The following is a 20,485-nucleotide window of genomic DNA, read 5'->3' as shown; positions in this document are numbered from 1 at the left end:
AGGCAATGCACTTGTGCAATAACATGATGCCATGAGGGATCTTAGGGTCAAAATTAGGGTCTTACACAAACATAAGAGGGAGAGGTGGGTGAATTGTGATATTCACAAATTGTGATTAATTTAAAAATTCTTTTACTTTGAATATTTTTATGTTAGTGTAGAGATAAAGTAGTGAAAAATAGAAAGAAAGATTTAGAGAGGTAATAAAATAAACAATGAAAGTTAAAAAGATATGGATAGGGAGGTTCCATCAAGATTTATAGAGGTTTGACCTACCACTTGACCTACTCCTCTCCCAAAAAATTTCTTCTTGAGAGTTTCAATGATAAAATGTATAAGACTTTTAAGGATATGCCCAGATACCTTATTACAACAGACGAGGGATTTTATATAGGCTGATAAACCAAACAGGGCTTTTGAAAACTCAACTCACAAACTACATAGAGATTTTGACGGGTGAATCTCAAGAACAAAACAAATATTCTACTAGGAAAATCTCAAGAATCAAACATAGATTTTACCAGGACAATCTCAAGAAACAAAGAGAAATTTTACCAGGAAGATCTCAAGAACCAAACAACTCAAACACGTGAATCACACTCTTGATGAAGAGCACTTAAGCATGAACACCAGTACAAGCAAACTCTCACAAGTAGTTTTAGTTCATAAGACATTAAGACGACTTTAGTTAAAAAATATAAAAAGGAAGTGAAAGAGTATAAAATTATAAAAGAATAGTAGAAATCTAAATTCTGGTGTGATTTGAAATGTGGAGAAGCCCTATATTTATATGAGAAAATATAGCTCAAAAAAGAAAACAATAAATGATTACTTTCATGCTCATAAATGATTATAACCTAGGTTTAATCAATTATGTAGGCTAAATATGGAAGGTTTTCAAATTTGTTATCACTAATCGATTAGAATCTCTCTTAAATGATTATGAGATGTTACAAAATAAATAATCAATTGACCCTAGTGTGTTACTCCCTCCGTCTCATAAAAAGTGTCTCATTTGCAATTTTTCTCTGTCTCAAAATAATTGTCCTTTTAAAATATCAATGCAGCAATTATTATTATTTTTCCACTATCATACCCTTATTTTTTAACTTTTACTTTATCCAACTACTCTTTTAACTATAACTAATAGGGGTATTCTAGTAAATGTTATTAGTTTTATCCTCAAAACCAACACATTCAATCATTTTCTTAAGAACCGTGAATTGTTCAAATAAGACATATTTTATGAGACAGGGGGAGTAATTGATTATCTAGTGTAAATAATAATACTAAAGGTTTAACAAACTAGTAATAAATTAGGTATATGCATAAAATATTTTTAGTTGATTTTATAAAATGAGAGAGGCTTCAAAAGCATTTGTGTGTGTGTGTGTGTGAATGTGTGTGTATGTGATATATATTTAGAGAGAGAGAGAGAGAGAGAGAGAGAGAGAGAGAGAGAGAGAGAGAGAGAGAGAGAGAGAGAGAGAGAGAGAGAGAGAGAGAGAGAGAGAGAGAGAGAGAGAGAGAGAGTTTCCTTAGTATCTTGAGAGACACTCTTATACTTTTACAATACAATAATCACGCATACATACACACACACACACCTTGAAGCTTTATGGTCGTTGTTTGATTCATCATTGATATAACACTTCATATGAGACTTGACCGTTGTTTGATTCATCATTGATATAACACTTCATATGAGACTTGACTTCTATCTAATAAGGCTTGATAAGACTTATGTGATAGACACCATCATCATCATAGGTTCTAAGATCAAAGATCCTCAAGGACTCCACCGAACACTACGTCTCATTAGGTGTTGTCAGCATCAAAACCACCAAAGATTATCCGCCACTAAGATCATCTTCAAATGAGTGTATCTGCAAGCACATAATTTCATAAATAAAACATAACTACATTGACGACTTCACCTAATTATGTCTTATAGTTTAGATAAATAGAATTATATGTTCGTCAGACTATTCAATTATCTCTTTGGGTTGCAAAATGAGTATTTACAAGACTAAAAAATATTAAGACTATATTAATCTATTTTCCACAATAATAACTAGAAACAAAACAAATTTACTTATAACCTATCATCGTAGTTCCTTTATTCCAAGATAGATGACTATTCCAACATGATTGTTGATCCATAGTTGGTTTAAAGAACAATCCATATAATTTTTATTTGTATCGCAATAAGATGTAAAATAATACTTTTATTCAGACATATGTTACACGTGTAGAAATATATTTAAAATATTTTAAGTAATCAATATTCTAAAAAGAGCATAAAAATATACTTTTAACAAATGATCATCCAAACTTAAAATAAATTTAAAAGATATTTCATTCGACACGATGGTCATTAAACATTTGTTAAAGTATCATCTAAGCGCAATTCAGGAAGATATAACCATGTCAACCTCAGATTAATGCTTTCAACATTACTCTCTGCTGAAAATCTACTCAATCAAGGTAAACTCAAAACTACAATCAAACACTTTGATCGTATGTTAAAAAGACTCGGTTGTTATCATTTGGTGACCAATAAATAAATGTATAGAAGTTTATTCTTGAGAAATGGTTTTGAGATATATCTAGAAATAACTTACGTGATACAACTTCTATGCAACACACTAGTAAGCATATCAGAAGATATTTCTATCACTTTCTCAATTGTTCCATCCTCCACCTCAGTGTCAATCATTGTTGAGAGATATCTTGTAGTCCATTCTAGTTACTACATCTATCGTTTCCATAACTATGTAATATATTTCCCTTTTTGTCTGAGCTCGTCTAGAGTTTAAGATTGTATACGTGCTAGGGAGTTAGAAAATAGAATTCGTTTGAGACCTATCACCAGTTAGTGAAAAGCCAAAGTCGGATTCATGTTATTGATATGAGACATCTCATCATTGAAACTAGCCATGAATGAACTAAGAGATTATTCTTACATGTTTTTGAATTCGATGAAAAATATTAAGCTCTTCTAGGTTATTCAATTTATAGTGAATATGTACACAAACATCTCAGCCAATTGTTTCCATGACTTAATGGAAATCTTTGGTAGATGTGAGAACCATAATAAGGAAGATGACTTAAGGATACAAGAGAAAAAAAAAATGTACTTTAGGTGCATGAGATGCTCGTTGAATCTTACTAGCACCACAAACATCTCTACTCTTAAAGATATGAAATTTATTTCATAGCTAGATTTATTTAGTTTAAAACATTTGCAAAAGTAAGCCTCACAATAAGTGTTGGAGATTTTTTCTGAAAATTCTAAAATCTAAAATTTAATTTTTCAGATTTAAAATGCCAAAAACATATTTAAGAATAATTATAATAAATATATCACTTTTCAAACATAAAACCAAAAAAAAATGAATATACGAGAGATCAAAAATATATTTAACTCTTAAAATTTTTAAATTACAATTTATTCTATTAAACTTACAAAAATATCAAATAATTTAATTCTTTTTAAAAAAGTGTGCACCACAATATTATATTTCTGTTGTTTAAGTTTATATATAGATGAATGTTATATTAATATAATATTTTAAAAATTTAAAGAGCTAAACTATTCTACCATTAAACTAAATTTTTTTAAAAAAAATTTAATTTATAATATCAACAAATATATTAAATAATATATAAATATAAATAAATATTGGCGTCAATATTAAATTATAAAATAATAATATTTAATTCAACTAACACATATTACTGAACACATATTACTGAAGTTATCCCACACATCCTACGTTAGAATTGCTACAGTGGTTTATTAAATTTTTCTTGTTGTATTATTTATTAAAGATCCTCACAACTAGATTAGGAGAAGTGATAAGTATTATCATTGATGACAATCAATCGAATTTTATTCCTGGGAGAATTATTCATGATAACATTATTATGGCTCAAGAGTCGGTCAGAGGCTATGGCATGAAAAACATATCTCTTAGGTGCGTGGTTCAAATGGACATCCACATTATGTCGGTGGAGTCGACAACCCTTACACACATTATGTCTGAACTTGGTTTTTCTCAGATTTTCATTAATTAGATTTTGACTTGTGTTACAACAGTCTCGTATAGAGTACCTGAACAAGAGAGGTTTGTGGCAAGGCGACCCCATTTCCCTCCTCTTATTTGTTCTCATTATGGAGTACCTGCGCAAAACCTTGAAGAGCCTTAGCATGATCCCGAACTTTAATTTTTATCCTAAATGCGAGAAGTTGAAAATTATTAGTATTTTTATTTGCTGATGATATTTTATCATTTGTGAGAGGGGATTTATGCTCTATGAAATTGATCATGGACAAGGTAAAAAACTTATCTACAACCACTGGTTTTAATGTGAGTATGTTTAAGAGTAAAATTTACTTTGGAGGGGTCGACGGGGATACTTGTAAGATTATACAGCAAGAGATTGGGTTTGCTATTTGTACAATGCCCTTAAAGTACTTAGGGGTCCCTCTGGCTAGTAGAAAGCTTTTGATTTCTCAATATCAACAATTGATCGAGAATATGCTTGTCCGGTTTAATCATTGGAGCAATAGGCTGCTTTCATATGCTGGCAGATTCCAACCTGTGAAGGGTCTGATTTTCTCTATTGCAAATTACTGAATGCAAATCTTCCTTATGCCTAAGAAGGTTGATCAATCACCATTTGCACTTAGTTTTCATCATCCGTCCAACATGAATCTGCAAGAGTCGGTAACACTTTGTTCTTTCTTTTAATTGATTTCTTAAGTTTTATCGCATTTCATAATGTCCTTCTTGTTTTATGTTGTATTAGTGGTTCATCTCTTTTTGTCACATTTTATGCGTTTCCGTGGTAGTTCTATTTGGTTTCTAGGTCCAACAATAAGCCCTAAAGATGCGTAAGGGAAGAGCGGGAGTCAAAGACAGTGTGCAAAGCGAAATAAGGAAAAAATAGGGTGTTGACACGGGTGCCTGTGTCAGCTGGCACGACCCGTGTCAGCCTGTGCAGAGTGGAGATCAAGGAAGCAAGAAAACAGGGGGCTGACACGGGTGCCCGTGTCAGCTGACACGGTCCGTGCCAGCAAAGGTTGAAGGAAATAAGTTGACAGAGAGCCAACACGGGCGCCCGTGTCAGCTAACACGGCCCGTGTTGGCCAATTCGCCCCGTTTGCTGATTTTTATTGTTTTGGTCTCTTTGTAAGTCCGGAGGGCAGTCTTGGTATTTCACGATGTTTTTAGATGATTTGGAACTATTTAGTCTGCTATTGGAAAAGAGAAAAGAGACTTTTGGATCATACGAAGAATAGATAGAAAAGAGAAGAGAGCTTTCAAGGTGTTTGGAGAAGAGGAGGTTTTCAAGATCAGAAGAGATTGAAGATCAACCTTCATCACCAAAGAATTGTAATGTCTCTATTTTGTAATTTGCTTTCTTTGAATACTATGAGAAGCTAACCTTCCCAATTCTAGGGGGTGTCCCTGAATTGTTACTGTATGAACAATATTTCTATGTTTTTATGATCATCAGCGTTGTTCTTAAATCAAATTATTATACAAAGTTCTTAATGCTTTATTTTATCGGATAAATGGAATTTTGATCTATGGTTAAGGTTTAGGTCGGACAAACTGTCATACCCTAAATTTTTTCACTTGCATCATCGTAGCATGCATTGATCCATTTTGTCGTGCATTTCATCAGTCAAAAGCGCTCATTAGGGTTTAGATGAAAAATCAAGAGTTATGGCATTTTATCTGACCTTGATGACGTTCATTCAGTCATTTATTGACTAAGAAATCGAAAGATCTGATTTCTCAATCTCAATGCATCGTTCGTTCCATTGCATCATGTTTTTAGAGGGTCGGAGGGTGACAATGAAGGGTATTACCGTTATCTAAATCTTTCTTAAGCTTTGTTTGTGATTGAGAATCAGAGGTAAATGGTCCAAGAGCGACTCATTTGCATCTGATTGTCTGTTCACGGTTATTTAGTAAGCAATTTAGTTAATTTACAAGATGTTTGCATTTTTTACTCGTCACAACATGCATTTTGTTTCACATAACACTTATTGCTCGAAATAATTTTTCGGATCTACAGGCAGACCAGTCGAACCATTTCTCAACTGTACGTCGGATTAGCGGGCGAAAATTTTCAAAATTAAGCTTGTAGACGTCAGTTATCTTAATCTATGGTTCGGGTAGCTTAATCCGATGTGCTCATTTTATTTTTTCGACTACTTTTTCATTCACATTTTTATCCGCTTGAGCCTTTTAACCGGTCGATTTTTATTTTAAAATTTGATCAAAACTTGTATGTTTCCGAGAAGTTTATTTCATGCTGATCATTTTGGTGCATTCAGTTTAACTTTTCAGACATTTTTACACCCGATTTATTTTATTTTATTTTAAATTCTTTTATTATTGTTTTTTTATCATTAAAATGTTTAGAAAAGATACTTATAATTAGTTATATTTTCATTTTACTTTTATTTTCTTTTTTTTATCTTAAAATATTTAAATATTATTTACTGAATTTTTTTTAATTCATTTTGGTCTTTTAAAATATCCAAGGGCATTTTGGGTTTAAATAAATTCTTAACCCTAAAACACAGTATATATGTTAACTTGTGAATAAAATAAAAGAAAAAACGCAGTCGCTGCTCGCCCAGTCCTAGGACATCTCTTTCCATTTTCCGAATTGAATCCGTGAAGATATAACAAAGAGACAAAAAGTTGTTTTGCTTCAAATAGCAAAAGAAGATCGTTACTCTATTCTTTCGGTGAGTTTTCTTTCTAAATTTATTTACTCTCTAAGTGTATCATAAGATTCACTCTCTTACTGTATCATAAGATTCACTCTCTTATTGTATCATAAAACCTCAACCTCACATAAATCCCTTAGATTCAAAAATAAAAGAAAACAATAGAAAAAAAAAGAGAAAAATAAAAAAGGAGTAGCATAAACATTGTTCTTCTTCATCTACCGTTTAAGTTATATATATATATATATATAATATATATATATATTATATATATATATATATATATATAATATATATATATTATATATATATATTATATATATATAATTATATATATATATATATATATATATATATACTTTTGAATGAGTACTTCCCTGCCTCTGTTTATATCCGTAAGAGATATGACATAGTTAATTTCAAACAGAAGGAAGGAGAGTCACTCGGAGACGCTTACAGGAGGTTCAAGCGATTGTTGGTTGCGTGTCCTACTCATAACATGGATGCAACTGAACAGATGCAAAACTTTGTGAATGACCTTAGAATGAAGACTAAGCAACTCATAGACACGGTTGCCGGTGGCTCAACAAATTTTACAACAGCCACTGGAATAAAGAAAATCATCGAAGCCATTGCAGCAAATGAGCATTTGGAGCTCTATGACCGCAGTGTAAGTCAACCTGAAGGTATCATTGATCTCAAGCTAGCAAATCAAGTTGTGAAGATGGAAGACCAAATAGCAGCTGAAGTAGAGCGAAGAATAAAAAAAATGGCTCTTGACACTCAAACGGTGGCACAAGTTCAACTGGTTCAACCAATTCAAGCGGTTAGTTGTGAAATTTGTGGGGGGCCTCACTTCGCCATGCATTGTGTGGCAACTGCACAATAGGTAGAAGAGATTAATTTTCTGAAGCAAAACAACCCTTACTCCAATACATATAATCCTGGATGGAGAAATCATCCAAATTTCTCCTGGAAGGACCAACAAGGAAATGTTCAGAAGCGAGCGCCCAATCAATATCAAAGCCAACCACAACAACAGTATCGACCACAACAACAACAACCGTACCAGCAACAGTTTCACCAATCCCAACAACAATTTCAACAACAGGTACCAAGAAAAGCAGATTGGGAAATTGCCATTGAAAAAATGGCAGCTTAAAGTTCCCAATTTCAAGAGGAGACTAGAAGTAATCTAAGAAATACCGGTGCTTCGATAAAAAATCTGGAAGTGCAAATGAGTCAGATTGCTCAACAACTCGCGGGTTCTCAAACACCGGGTGCATTACCGAGTGCTACAGTTACAAATCCACAAGAGCATAATAATATGAGTGTTGTAACCACAAGGAGTGGTAAATCGAAAGAAGTCCCTGAGAAAGATGACGACCAAGAAGACCAATTGCTTGAAGTTGAGTTGGAAATAAAAGAAAATGAGGTTGTGAGTGAAGAGGTGGTGGTGCCTAAACTGGTGGTTAAAGAAAAAGTTAGTGAATCAAAGTCGGTTGTCAAACTCCCTTTCCCCACAAGAAATAAGAAGAAAGAGCAACATGAGAAGAACTTCGAGAAATTCTTGGAGATGTTCAAAAAGCTTGAGATTAACATTCCGTTCTTGGAGGCATTTGAACAAATGCCCTTTTATGCCAAATTTATGAAGGATATTATTTCAAAAAAGAGGAGCACCGACACTGACCCTATTGTACTAACCGAAACTTGTAGTGCAATTTTACAGGGTATGAAGATTCCGGTGAAGAAGAAAGATTGAGGCTCGGTAACTATCCCTTGCACTATTGGGGATAGGTCTTTCAAAAAGGCCCTTATAGACTTAGGGGAAAGTGTGAGTCTCATTCTGTTATCCATTTACAAGAGGTTGGGGATCGGAAAAATGCAAGATACCAGAATGACACTTCAATTTGCTGACCACTCTGTGAAGAGACCCTATGGAGTAGTGGAAGATATTCTTGTGAAAATTGATAAGTTTGTATTTCCGGTGGACTTTGTCATCTTAGAAATGCCGGAAAATGAAGAGATACCACTCATTCTTGGTAGACCATTTTTGGAGACAGGAAGATGTTTGATAGAAATAGAAGAGGGCACCATGCCTCTAAAAGTTTACGATGAAGAGTTGAAAATTGATGTGCGAAACACCATGAGATACAAAGATGATGTGGCCACCAGTCAACACATAGAGGTGATTAATCAAGTGGTTCTGCAAGAAAATCCTTTAGGTGAACCAAAATTTCCCTTGGAGAGAGTTCTAAGTCTATCAATTTCTGAAGACACTCAAGAAGCTGATGAAAAGGAGATGGAAGTGTTAGCTATGATGGAAACACAACCACCCTTTAAGGGATCACGATCACTCCGGTGGGAAAACTTGAGGGAACCTCAGTTTGAGGAAAAGAAAGATGAGACCAAGAAAGTAGATGAGCTGAAACAACTGCCTGAAAATCTCAAGTATGTTTTTCTAGATTCTGAAAGGAGATGCCCGGCTATAATAAGCTCTAATCTAGAAGTTTCCTAAGAGGACAAGCTCGTCAAGGTTCTGAAGAAGCACAAAAGTGAAATGGGATGGGTGATAGAAGACTTGAAGGGGATTAGCCCTACGGTATGTATGCATAAAATTCTCATGGAGGATGGTCACAAACCAGTGGTGCAACCCCAAAGAAGACTAAATCCCACAATGAAAGAAGTGGTTAGGAAAGAGGTTGTTAAACTATTAAATGCGGGGTTAATTTATCCCATATTTGATAGCTCTTGTGTAAGTCCTGTTCATGTGGTTCCAAAGAAAGGAGGAACTACCGTGATAAAGAATGAGAAAAATGAGTTACTCCCTACAAGGACAGTCACGAGGTGGCGTATTTGCATCGATTACAGAAGGTTGAATTTGGCAACAAGAAAGGATCACTTTCCTTTACCATTCATCGATCAGATGTTGCAAAGGTTGGCTGGTCATGACTACTATTGTTTCCTTGATGGCTACTCTGGATATAATCAGATAGGGATTGCACCAGAAGATCAAGAGAAGACAACTTTTACATGCCCCTATGGTATTTTTGCTTACAGAAGAATGCCATTTATGTTATGTAATGCGCCAGCCACATTTCAAAGATGCATGACTTCCATTTTTGCTGACATGCTTGAAAAGCATATGGAGGTCTTCATGGATGACTTCTCGGTATTTGATTTCTCTTTTGATAATTGTTTGACTAACCTCTCCCTTGTCTTAGAAAGATGCCAACAAACCAATTTGATTCTCAACTGGGAGAAGTGTCATTTCATGGTGCGAGAAGGCATAGTCTTGGGTCACAAAATTTCCCACAAGGGAATAGAAGTGGACCAATCCAAGATCGAGGTAATAGCAAAGCCGCCCCCTCCAATAAACGAAAAAGGTATAAGAAGTTTCTTAGGGCATGCGGGTTTCTACTGCAGGTTCATAAGAGACTTTTCTAAGATAGCTAAACCTTTAACTACCCTGTTGGTTAAGGACAAGGTTTTCATTTTTGATAAAGAGTGTGTCGTTGCATTTGAAACGATAAAAAATAAATTGGTGACGGCACCAATTATCATTGCCCCAGATTGGTCTCTACCTTTTGAGATCATGTGTGATGCGAGTGACATTGCAGTGGGAGCAGTTCTTGGGCAACGTAGAGATAAACTGTTGCATGTCATATATTATGCTAGTCACGTTTTGAACCCTGCACAGATGAACTATGCGACTACCGAGAAGGAGTTGCTAGCGGTGGTCTATGCCTTCGATAAATTCAGGCAATATCTGTTGGGTTCTAGAGTCATTGTTTATACTGACCATGTTGCTTTGAAGTATTTATTTGCTAATCAGGACTCTAAGCCAAGACTATTGAGATGGATCTTACTCCTCCAAGAGTTTGATGTGGAAATTCGTGACAAAAGAGGGTGTGACTAAGATCATCAGGTCGATAGGCAGTTTCAAAGTAGTTTTGAAAAGCTTGAATTTCTTTTATAAGAGTATAAGTACCTTTCTTGGTCTTTTCCTGCACAAGGAGAAAAGCTGTGTTAAACAATTGAATAAAGGAAGTAACATCGCAGAATTCCTCGATGTAATACTTAGCCCACCATTTCCCAAATTCTCGACTACAAAGGAAGCTAGGCTCGAAATGAAATGGAGTCAACTGGGTCCTGCCAGTATACTTGGGTATTTGTTTGAAAGCCATGGTTTTAGTATGAACGACATTATGAAGGAGAAGGCTACTCTTCTTGTCGTATAGGCACTTCGGGAGAACCTGGACCAACCCAAATTGTCGAGCAACAAGGTTGGGCTGGTAAGTTATCAATGTGACCTGGACTTTCAAAGGGTTAAATCGAAGGGTAAGGATCCGAGGCGTCAAGAAGGCTTCCCAAATCAGCAAGGATTCTGTCCCTTGCTTTTTAGATGAAGAAGGAAAAGTCCTGGTAAACCACCTAGGGCCAACTTTCCTGAGAGCGAAGGGAGCCATACTCGAAGTAAAATTATGACGTTTAGCGAACATCATGATGTAACTCATGAAGGTTGGTTGAAGAGCTTGTCCTTCGTCCCTAGGGGTTAGTTGAGCTAACCTCGGTCCTTCGACCCTCCTATGCCGGATTCCTTCAGCATCTTCGTCGATGAGGCCCTTGTTTGGCAGATTGGCCTCGAACGTGGCATTGAGCCAAAGTTGTAATAACCAAAAGGGGCCAGACAACAAAAGATTCCCTTTGTCCTCCAGATTCTTTAGCTGAGCCACTCCGTCGCTCAAGGATTCGTACATGCTAGCCAAAATCATCTCACTTAAGAAGACATCATGCCCCGCATGCAGTTGGTTAGCCAGGGTGAGATATTTCTTGGCCACTTGTAATGATTTCGAGCAAAATACGGAGTGTGACAACCATAGAGCCAGAAAAGCTATATGCTTCACGCCAGAGACAGTTTCGGTGTCTTTATCATGATAGTGGGATATATGTGTTGAATATGCTGCTCTTGTAGTCGAAAAGGCAATGGTATCTATGGAGTCAACATCAGGATCATAGGTGTAGCCAGTGGGTTTCAGCCCTGTGATAGTGGCCATGTCGAAAAGAGTGGGTGTGACCATTCTACAAGGAAGGTGGAAGGTATAGTGTGTGTTGTCCCATAAGTACAACAAAGAAACTAACATAGGGTTACTATAATCCAAGTCCAATTTCGACAGCATAATAAGGTCATATATCCCTATATCTTTCCAAGCCTGAGATTTTTGTTTCTCTATTTTGTTTAACCAATTGGAGTAATAAGTGGGATCTTTGAAAGTTGGGGTGGCACGAAAGGCTCTACAACCATTATTCATAAACCTCAAATCTAAGCATTTTTAGCCGGGGTGTTTTCGGAAGAAGAAATCCTAGGATTTCTAGCCTGTCCTATGGGTTTGCATTTATGGTAAGACGGACAAAACTCTCTAAGCTTGCTGGTATCAGTGTCTAAATCTGCTAGAGGTCCAGATAAGGCATAAGTTTTATTAGAGACAGAAACAAGAATTAGTACCTGAGAAGCATAAATCTGGCGCTGTTCCTCTGAGGTTCTGGTAGGTACTGACGATTACCAACTGCAAGGGGGGCGGATAAAATAGCAAATGGCGGAAGTTCATAAATTTTTTTTGGAGCTTTGGACCTATTGGCAGTAGTTTTGAAAGAAACTTTTGTTCCCTTGAGAGGTTTGTTTGAAGCATCCATCGTTAAGGTTTGAAAAAAGCGAAGTCTGGGTTTCAGTTAGAAGGGATTGGAAGAAAGGAAGGTTTGAACGCTTGAAAATTCAGAGAATGTGAGAAAGTTCTAAAATGGGTAAGTAATTGGGTTTTATAGGCCTACAGGGAGACGTTTCAAATTAACATTAAATGGTAGACAAGTTAATGGCACATGTGTATCCCTTGGACAGTGTAGTGAAAATGGCAATTAATGTTATAACCATGATTTCCTAGAAGCTAGGAAACATGATGAGTGAAAAAGATTCCGTTGTGGGCTGAAAAGACATGGGTAGGAAAAACAATGATGATGTTGACGTCACCAGACAAATGGAGAAACTAAAAAGGTTTTACCAATATTGAGACACGTGGTAGTATCAGCCATTGAGGCGTCGAAGTAAGGTCTCAAAAAATGTCTTTCTCTCTCTTGTGTCGAAAATGACATTTTTTGGGGGGCAATCTGTTAGCTCAAATTTTCAACGCCCACTTCAAATTACCAAAATTGGAAAAGCATGTACAACTAGTTTCGACTAAGAGGTGATTCGATCAGCTGAGGGTAGACTGACTTAGCTGATTGGATAAAGATCAAGCTTATAGCTGAAGTTTCGGAGCAGTTCCTTAAGGAGCATTTAGAAAACGGTTTCGATCAAAGATTTGAAATTTAAATAAAAGAGGGAAGATTACCTTCGTTAGAAACCGCGAGGATACACGTGGAAGCAGAGTGAGCGAATATACGCATGCAGGATGCCACATGTATTGACGTGATTGAAGAACCATCAGAGCGGTTATTTTGATCCAGTATAAATATAGGGTCTTAGAGTTAGAAAAGTGTGTGTCAAATTGTGTACAAAAACCTGCAAATTTACTAAGTATTCGTGTGAAGAAGAACTGTAAAACGCAGAATGTACGTTGTCTACACCATTGCTTAATCATTTCAAAGCATTATAAAATTATCTTTACTTTCTTTTCAGAAACATCTTTCCTTGTTCTTTACTCTCAAACACTTTATTTCTTACTTCTTCATTTACAAGTTTAAAGACTCTTAGTTCCTTTCCTTACTTTGAACTTTTACCTTACAGTTTTAAAGATTCCAACACTTATCAACCTTTTTAATTATTTTCAACCCTTTTACAATTCCCGTCGTTTACTTCTTCTTTAATAGTTCTAAATGTTGATTTAAGATTGTTCTTTTGTTCAAGTCACTCTTTTGTCTTTAATTTTTATTTAACGCTTTGATTTGACGTTTAGTTCGATCATTTATTAACGTTACGTTTACGAGAAATTTAGCACATGTCCTAGGATCAATTTGACCGATCCTGTGAGTGACCAAATTTAGAAATTTGGAAGATCAGCGGTTGTTTACCATTTTTCAAGGTAAACACTCATATGATGGACATGTGTGTATTGATAAAGGCAACATGCTCGTAGGGATCTCCGCACCCATCAAACATGACCAAGGAGGGGGTTTGAAACCCTCTAGGACAAGCGCCCCTCATTTCCCGTTGGAGAGTGGTTCGGGGTTCAACAATTCCATCTCCTTCGGAGGGTTGGAATATTGTTGGCGCTGTCAAATGTTGTGGACGTCTTCTTCCAATATCTGGTTATGACAGTGTAATTCATTCACGACGACACACATCTCCGCAAGAGCGTCGACATCACCGCTACCGATAGCGCGTTCCGGCGTAGGGGATGAAGCTCTCCTATTAACCATATCTGAAGGTGGCTAAGTATATGAGTGAATGGTACTAGTGAGAGAGGTGACAATGATGAAGAAAGTGTGCGCCATGTTAGTTTTACCGGGGTCCCACAGTGGGAGCCATTGTCAAAAAGTACAGGTGTACATAGTCCCCATAGAAGGGCAGAGAGACTTAGCGGTTTTAGTAGGTTTATAACACGATATGGTGATTAGGATTTGCCCATGACGGCGAGAAACCATGTACGATAGTGTTTTGAGGTAATTTATGAGACCTACTCACGTGAGGTGAGAGACTCTAATGATGATCGGTGATGCTTGGTAGCAAGCATATAGTTATAGACAATCGTGTGTTAAGACTTTAGTGAGCATTGTGCTCTTTAGGGTGTAGAGAATGTGTATCACTTAGGTTTTGTCCATTATGCCCTTGAGGGGAGATGTATGTATAAAGATCACTAAGACATAGAGTTTGAGTCACCCTTAGTGGTGTCAACCACTCCCTCCCTCCTAGAAGAAGTTATTTACCATCTATATTTCAGGAGTTAATGGTGACTTTTTATTTCTTGACTAACACATCAGAGTTACTTCTGGGCAGATCTCTTGATCATCGCCCAGATGACACGACTTCTAGGTGAAGGCGTTATGATTGATGACTTTCACAAAAATGTCACTACACACTTCAAACTCATATCTACGACTATTATTGACTCCATGTTGGTGGAGTTACCGATTCATAAAATCAATGTAGTATAAAATTTAAAAAACAAGAATGGATTGAGTATTTTTTTCCTAACCCTTCTTCTTAATGTTTGATGTTATGTTTAATTTTATAAAAAAATATTAAACAAGATGGACACCAAATACTTGTACATATTTAAAAGATAGAAATAGAAATATCCGGTGTCATATAATATACATTGTCTTTCACTTGCTCTTCAATGAGGTTAATCTTCATGCTTACGTAGGAAGTGATGATATCATACCAATAATAGTTATCGAAATATTTTATTGCATAGTTGAAGGCTTTTATATTTCATTTAAAATTAAATGCTACTTTCACATGCTTTTACACGTTTTCTATATCCTACAAAACTAATATATTTTTACAAAAACTTTTAGTATGCAAATGAATTGTTTGAATTATTGAAGACCAAAATTTTAATTTGTGAGAAAAATATCTCTTGTGTTTGGTTTAATCCCATGTGAGCCGGTTGTCAGCTCTTAGTGCCAGCTTCAGAGTGTCGCCTCTTCTCAATCCTTGTCTCCCCGGTTAGTATTTAGGCATATGATATTTTTCTATTAAATATTTTGGCATGTCACTTTTTTTTCTGGTTAAATATTTAGGTCTATGATTTTTTCTGGGCTAAATATTTAGGTCTATGATATTTTTTGGGCTAAATATTTAGGTCTATATGATTGACAAATTGAGGAAATTATCCTATTTTATTTTTCAAACACCATAAAACTAAAATTTGGTAGTCATTAATTTTTCTTCTTCTTTTACTTGTGATAGTTGATAGTTCGAGATAAGAGATGAACTTGATACTCGTGTACTTTTTATACACTTTATCATTGCTACTCATCTTTAAAAATTAAATGTAAATTAAGATGAATAGTTTTTTTTTATCTTGGATTTTACCGAAATGTATCTAATAGGATTGGAACTCTTAAGATTCAAATCTCCTTATATTTGATTAAGATGAATAATTAATGAATTTTTGAAATTCACTGTCAATGTAAATATATTTTACACTGTCAGTTAATCATAACTATTGATTTTTTTTAAAAAGTTTGATTTTTTCTATAATCATATATAAAGTAACATATTGTAATGTATTGACAATATAATTTTTTTTACATGAATAATGCATAACAAAATAAGTATAGTTCGATTTTCCGTAATTGATATAAAAAAAAAATGGATCTTCAAACTGAATTAATCCGTCATTGGATCGGATACCAATAGTTAAAATAAATAAATAAAAAAGCATAGCATAGCTTGATTGCATCCAATGTCCGTTGAGGTCCCACGTCGGCACAGACAAAACACGATGACAACTACTACTCCCTAATAGATATATATCTATTTTAATATTTGTTGTTTTCAGCGAACCCATTTACTTGGCCAATATACACCCACGTGTCATGTTTTCATTTGTTATTACCTAGATTTCCTTTCTATGACCAGTCACTTGACTATAGATATTAGAAAAACAGCACCCAAAGAAATCATACTACCTCACCCAACTTCATACATTGTTCATTCAAACTTCCCTATTCTTCCTTTCTTCAAATAAGCACTTAATATCAGAAGCGCGTTTATAACTTAACTTATAACAACACAAAAGAACTTGTCTTGTCATTAGTGTGAGTAGCATGGGTATTGAAAGAGCAGGAGGAGGAGGGCTTAAGAGTTTTCGAAGCGGATGGAGTGTGCCACCTAAGCTATGTGATTCTTGCAAGCTTTCTTCTGCCGCGCTTTTTTGCCATTCTGATTCCGCGTTTCTATGTATCAACTGTGATTCCAGGATTCATTCTGGGAACAAGCTTTCCACGCGCCATGAGCGCGTGTGGATGTGCGAAGTTTGCGAACAAGCACCAGCCTCCGTCACGTGTAAAGCGGACGCCGCTGCTCTCTGCGTCACGTGCGATTCTGACATCCACTCAGCGAATCCACTCGCCCGCCGCCACGAGCGTGTCCCCGTCGAGCCTTTCTTCGACTCTGCCGAATCCGTTGTGAAATCCTCCGCCGCTGCTGCCGCTTCCTTCAATTTCGTCGTACCTACCGACGACGGTTTCAGCCAAGACGACGCCGAAGCATCTACGTGGTTGATTCCGAATCTGAATCCGAATTTCGGATCTAAACTAACCGAAACTCCAGATATCAAAACCAGAGATATGTTCTTCTCCGATATGGATCCGTTTCTCGATTTCGATTACTCTAACAACTTCCAGAACAATAATTGCAACGCGATAAACGATAGCGTAGTTCCGGTTCAAACCAAACCTACTCCGGCACCGATGATGAATCATCATAACTCAGAAGCTTGCTTCGACATCGATTTTTGCAGATCGAAGCTATCCTCGTTTAACTATCCATCACATTCTATCAGCCAAAGCGTAAGTTCCAATTAATCACTTAATTAACGTAATTAACTGCGTTAAGAAATTTATTAACAACTATTTTTCATTTTTTTATAAGCAGGTTTCTTCTTCTTCGCTTGACGTCGGAGTGGTGCCGGACGGGAACGTGGTATCGGAGTTTTCATATACTTTCGGTTCGGAATCAATGGTGTCAGGTGGTGTTAGTAGCAACAACCAAGGGGTGCAAGGAGCAACTCAACTATGTGGAATAGATCGTGAAGCGAGGGTTCTAAGATACAGAGAGAAGAGGAAGAACCGTAAATTCGAAAAAACAATTCGTTATGCTTCGCGAAAAGCTTATGCAGAAACCCGGCCTAGAATCAAAGGCCGGTTCGCGAAACGAACCGAAATTGACTCGGATATAGACGGCCTCTATAATAACCCTGCAGATCCTCTCACCATCCCTGCATCACTTTTAATTGATTCCCCCTACGGAGTCGTCCCGACATTTTAGTAAACAATATCTGATGTTCTTGCATAACTATCGATTAAGCCCGCAAAGAAATTGAAATGGATGAATATGAATCTCCTATAATGGTGTTTATGGGAACAGTTGATTATTATTATGATGCATGATGTATGAATCTGTCTAGAGTAAAAAAAAGGAGTATTATTACTTTTTTTAGTTGAATTGAAAAGAAGGAAAGAGTTTAGGGGAGTTTTTGGTGATAGTATTAATCTGGAGTAGAAGTAGAATGTGTACTGTAAACTCAATTTCACTGTTTAATGTCCTATTTTGAGTAAAAAAGAAGTGTCTTTTTCTAAAGGGATCACGGATCTCTTTCCTCGTTTTTATTGGATGGGGTGGCACTCCCCAACTGTGTATGTGTATCCGTGTTTTCTTTTTCTGAATGATTAATATATTAACTTCCAGTCAACTTCTTTTTTAAGCTTTTATTATTACAGTATATGCACTTCCTCCCCTCATATTATGGAGGTCATTTGAGACGTGTACACTTTAAAAAAATAATATTTATATAGTATGAAATAATATGTTAAGACAATTTTAACTCTTTCCTCTCTACATGGATCATGATCTTCATGGATGATAAAAGAGAAATGTTATATATAGGAATACAACCATTCCACCCTAAGGTTAAGGAGGTTGAGCTAACATTGTTAATAATTTATAAGATTTCATTTAAGCCATAGTCACTCACTCAAACCAAATTGAACTAATTTCATCACATTTAGTTCGACTAATTTTTATTGTTTTACATTATTTTTTATTTAGATTTAATTATAATTTTGATCTTCTATATTAATTTATTTTAAATTAAAATAGTTTTGATTAATATTTTTGTACTAAAATTTATGATGTCTCTATTTAAAAGAAAACGTATCTCTAGTAAAATATGAAAAGTTACTATCATATAAGATTTTTTTAAAAAAACTTTATAAATAAAAAGTATAAACTATATGCCAATAAAAAATTTATACATCATCAATTTTCATCGTAAAAATGTGAGATAAGGTTCATAAAACATTGATAAATTTTAGAGATAAAATATATAATACATAATTTAAAAAATAAATATATCATTAATTTTTTGTGCAAATATTTAAGAAGGTATTAAAAAAACTTGAATTTAAAATTGAGAACCTAATTTCATGAGGTTTGTCATTCTAGTTGAAATCCCTAACTTTCAAGGTCATTCTAGCTTGAATTTAACAAAAAGTTTGAGGATTGTCATGTTAGCAAAAATCAAGAAATATGAAGGTTAATAAGGTTATTAAAAAGAGAATAAAAAAACACATATGAGTATTATCCAAGAAATTAAAATTTTATTCAGGTCTTCTGTCATCTGTAGCAAATCCTTAACTTTCACTACCCGGAAGGCATCCATAACGGCCAAAGCCCGAATTTCTAGAACGCTTAACTTGTCATAGTCAAAATCGGAGACCACCAATGAACTATCTGACCAGTAAATAGGAAAATATAATAAGAATTTTAAAATCCTCCATTATCCTTGAGTAGAAATAGAAGTACTCATAAGACACTCCCTTGGGCCGAGTAATACAGACCCTCTGACCAAACCACACAAGGTTCTAGTATAACGTCTTCCTCATTCCCGGTGGAGTAGATTAGGTCATTAGAATGAAGCCTCGAGATGTAGCTATCGTCAATGACACTATGGTCGTAGCTTAGAATCTCTTTGTCTATCAAAGATCATGTTGCCTCCATCAGAGTGTCCAAAGAATCTGAGGACGAAAACTCTGAGTTAGTGTTACTAATGGATGACAGGATTTCATCATAAAATTCTCTAATAATCCGATTCAAAATCCGTCCGACTCAATTGACCTTTACACTCTCTCATGCAATCATTCCAAATGTTATTTCTATCACAGGCAGTAAGGGGAATCGAGCATTCTCCCAAACGATCATAACTTCGTATTAAAGACATAATAAAAGTGCAAAAAAAATGAAAAGGGAAAGAAAATGATAATAGAGCTTAAGATTGTAGAAAAATCGAGCAATGGATAAAGTAGAAGCTTGTCCACAACGCTTGAAAGGATGATTACTAGCTTTAGTAAATAAGCCAAGTGAAAGAATAAGTTCCATTTTTATTTTAAAATAAGCTTGCAACAGTCAAGAATTTATACCGAAGCAGAGTAATGATGACAAGTGGGAGTTCCCATATAATCCATCATGACAAGGAGAGAGAAATATTTGTCATCATTGAAATGACTAGCCGAATAGAAGGTCGGTTTAAGAAAGAAGAAATTCCAATATTATCTTGACCGAACACTTTAAATCTTGGTTGAGTCTTGGCATTTCATTATAATCCCAAGTGAAGCAATATTTGAATTCTTTAAGCAACTCAACCAACTGGCGCTTTAGGCTTGGATCAATCTTTGCGCTTATGTAAGTTGGTTTCTTAATTGTTTTATCCCCTAAATCAACACCTTCCAGTGGATCTTGAGCTTGTATCCTCTTATTTAAGGCTAATGGATATTTCTTAAATCCCAAAGGATCATCATCATAAATACTATCAAGCCTATGGCCTTCTAAAATTGGATTCTCACCAATCTCCTCTATTTTATTAGTTTCAATTGTAGTGGCTTTGACATTAATTCTTTGTTGGGAATCGAGGTCTAAGGCCGCCTTTATTCTATTTTCATCCATATAGGTTAAAATTTGAGTGAGTGTGCTAGACTCAATCATCGTTATTATCCGTATCTGACCAT

The 20,485-nt window shown here is 35.5% G+C and overlaps 1 protein-coding gene across 1 annotated transcript; it reads left to right on the top strand.

The window, feature by feature from the left end:
• Window positions 1-16,333: 16,333 nt before the first annotated feature.
• Window positions 16,334-18,174, top strand: LOC127138520 (zinc finger protein CONSTANS-LIKE 5). The gene is made up of 2 exons (XM_051064986.1): window positions 16,334-17,272; window positions 17,358-18,174. Exons 1-2 carry the CDS (start codon window positions 16,529-16,531, stop codon window positions 17,748-17,750), a joined length of 1,137 nt encoding a protein of 378 aa, XP_050920943.1. The 5' UTR covers window positions 16,334-16,528; the 3' UTR covers window positions 17,751-18,174.
• Window positions 18,175-20,485: the final 2,311 nt, after the last annotated feature.

This window comes from Lathyrus oleraceus, chromosome 4, assembly GCF_024323335.1.
Source record: "Lathyrus oleraceus cultivar Zhongwan6 chromosome 4, CAAS_Psat_ZW6_1.0, whole genome shotgun sequence".
NCBI classification, from domain to species: Eukaryota; Viridiplantae; Streptophyta; class Magnoliopsida; order Fabales; family Fabaceae; genus Lathyrus; species Lathyrus oleraceus.
The sequence above is the reverse complement of the archived record's forward strand: the minus strand, read 5'-3'. Positions and strand labels throughout refer to the sequence as shown.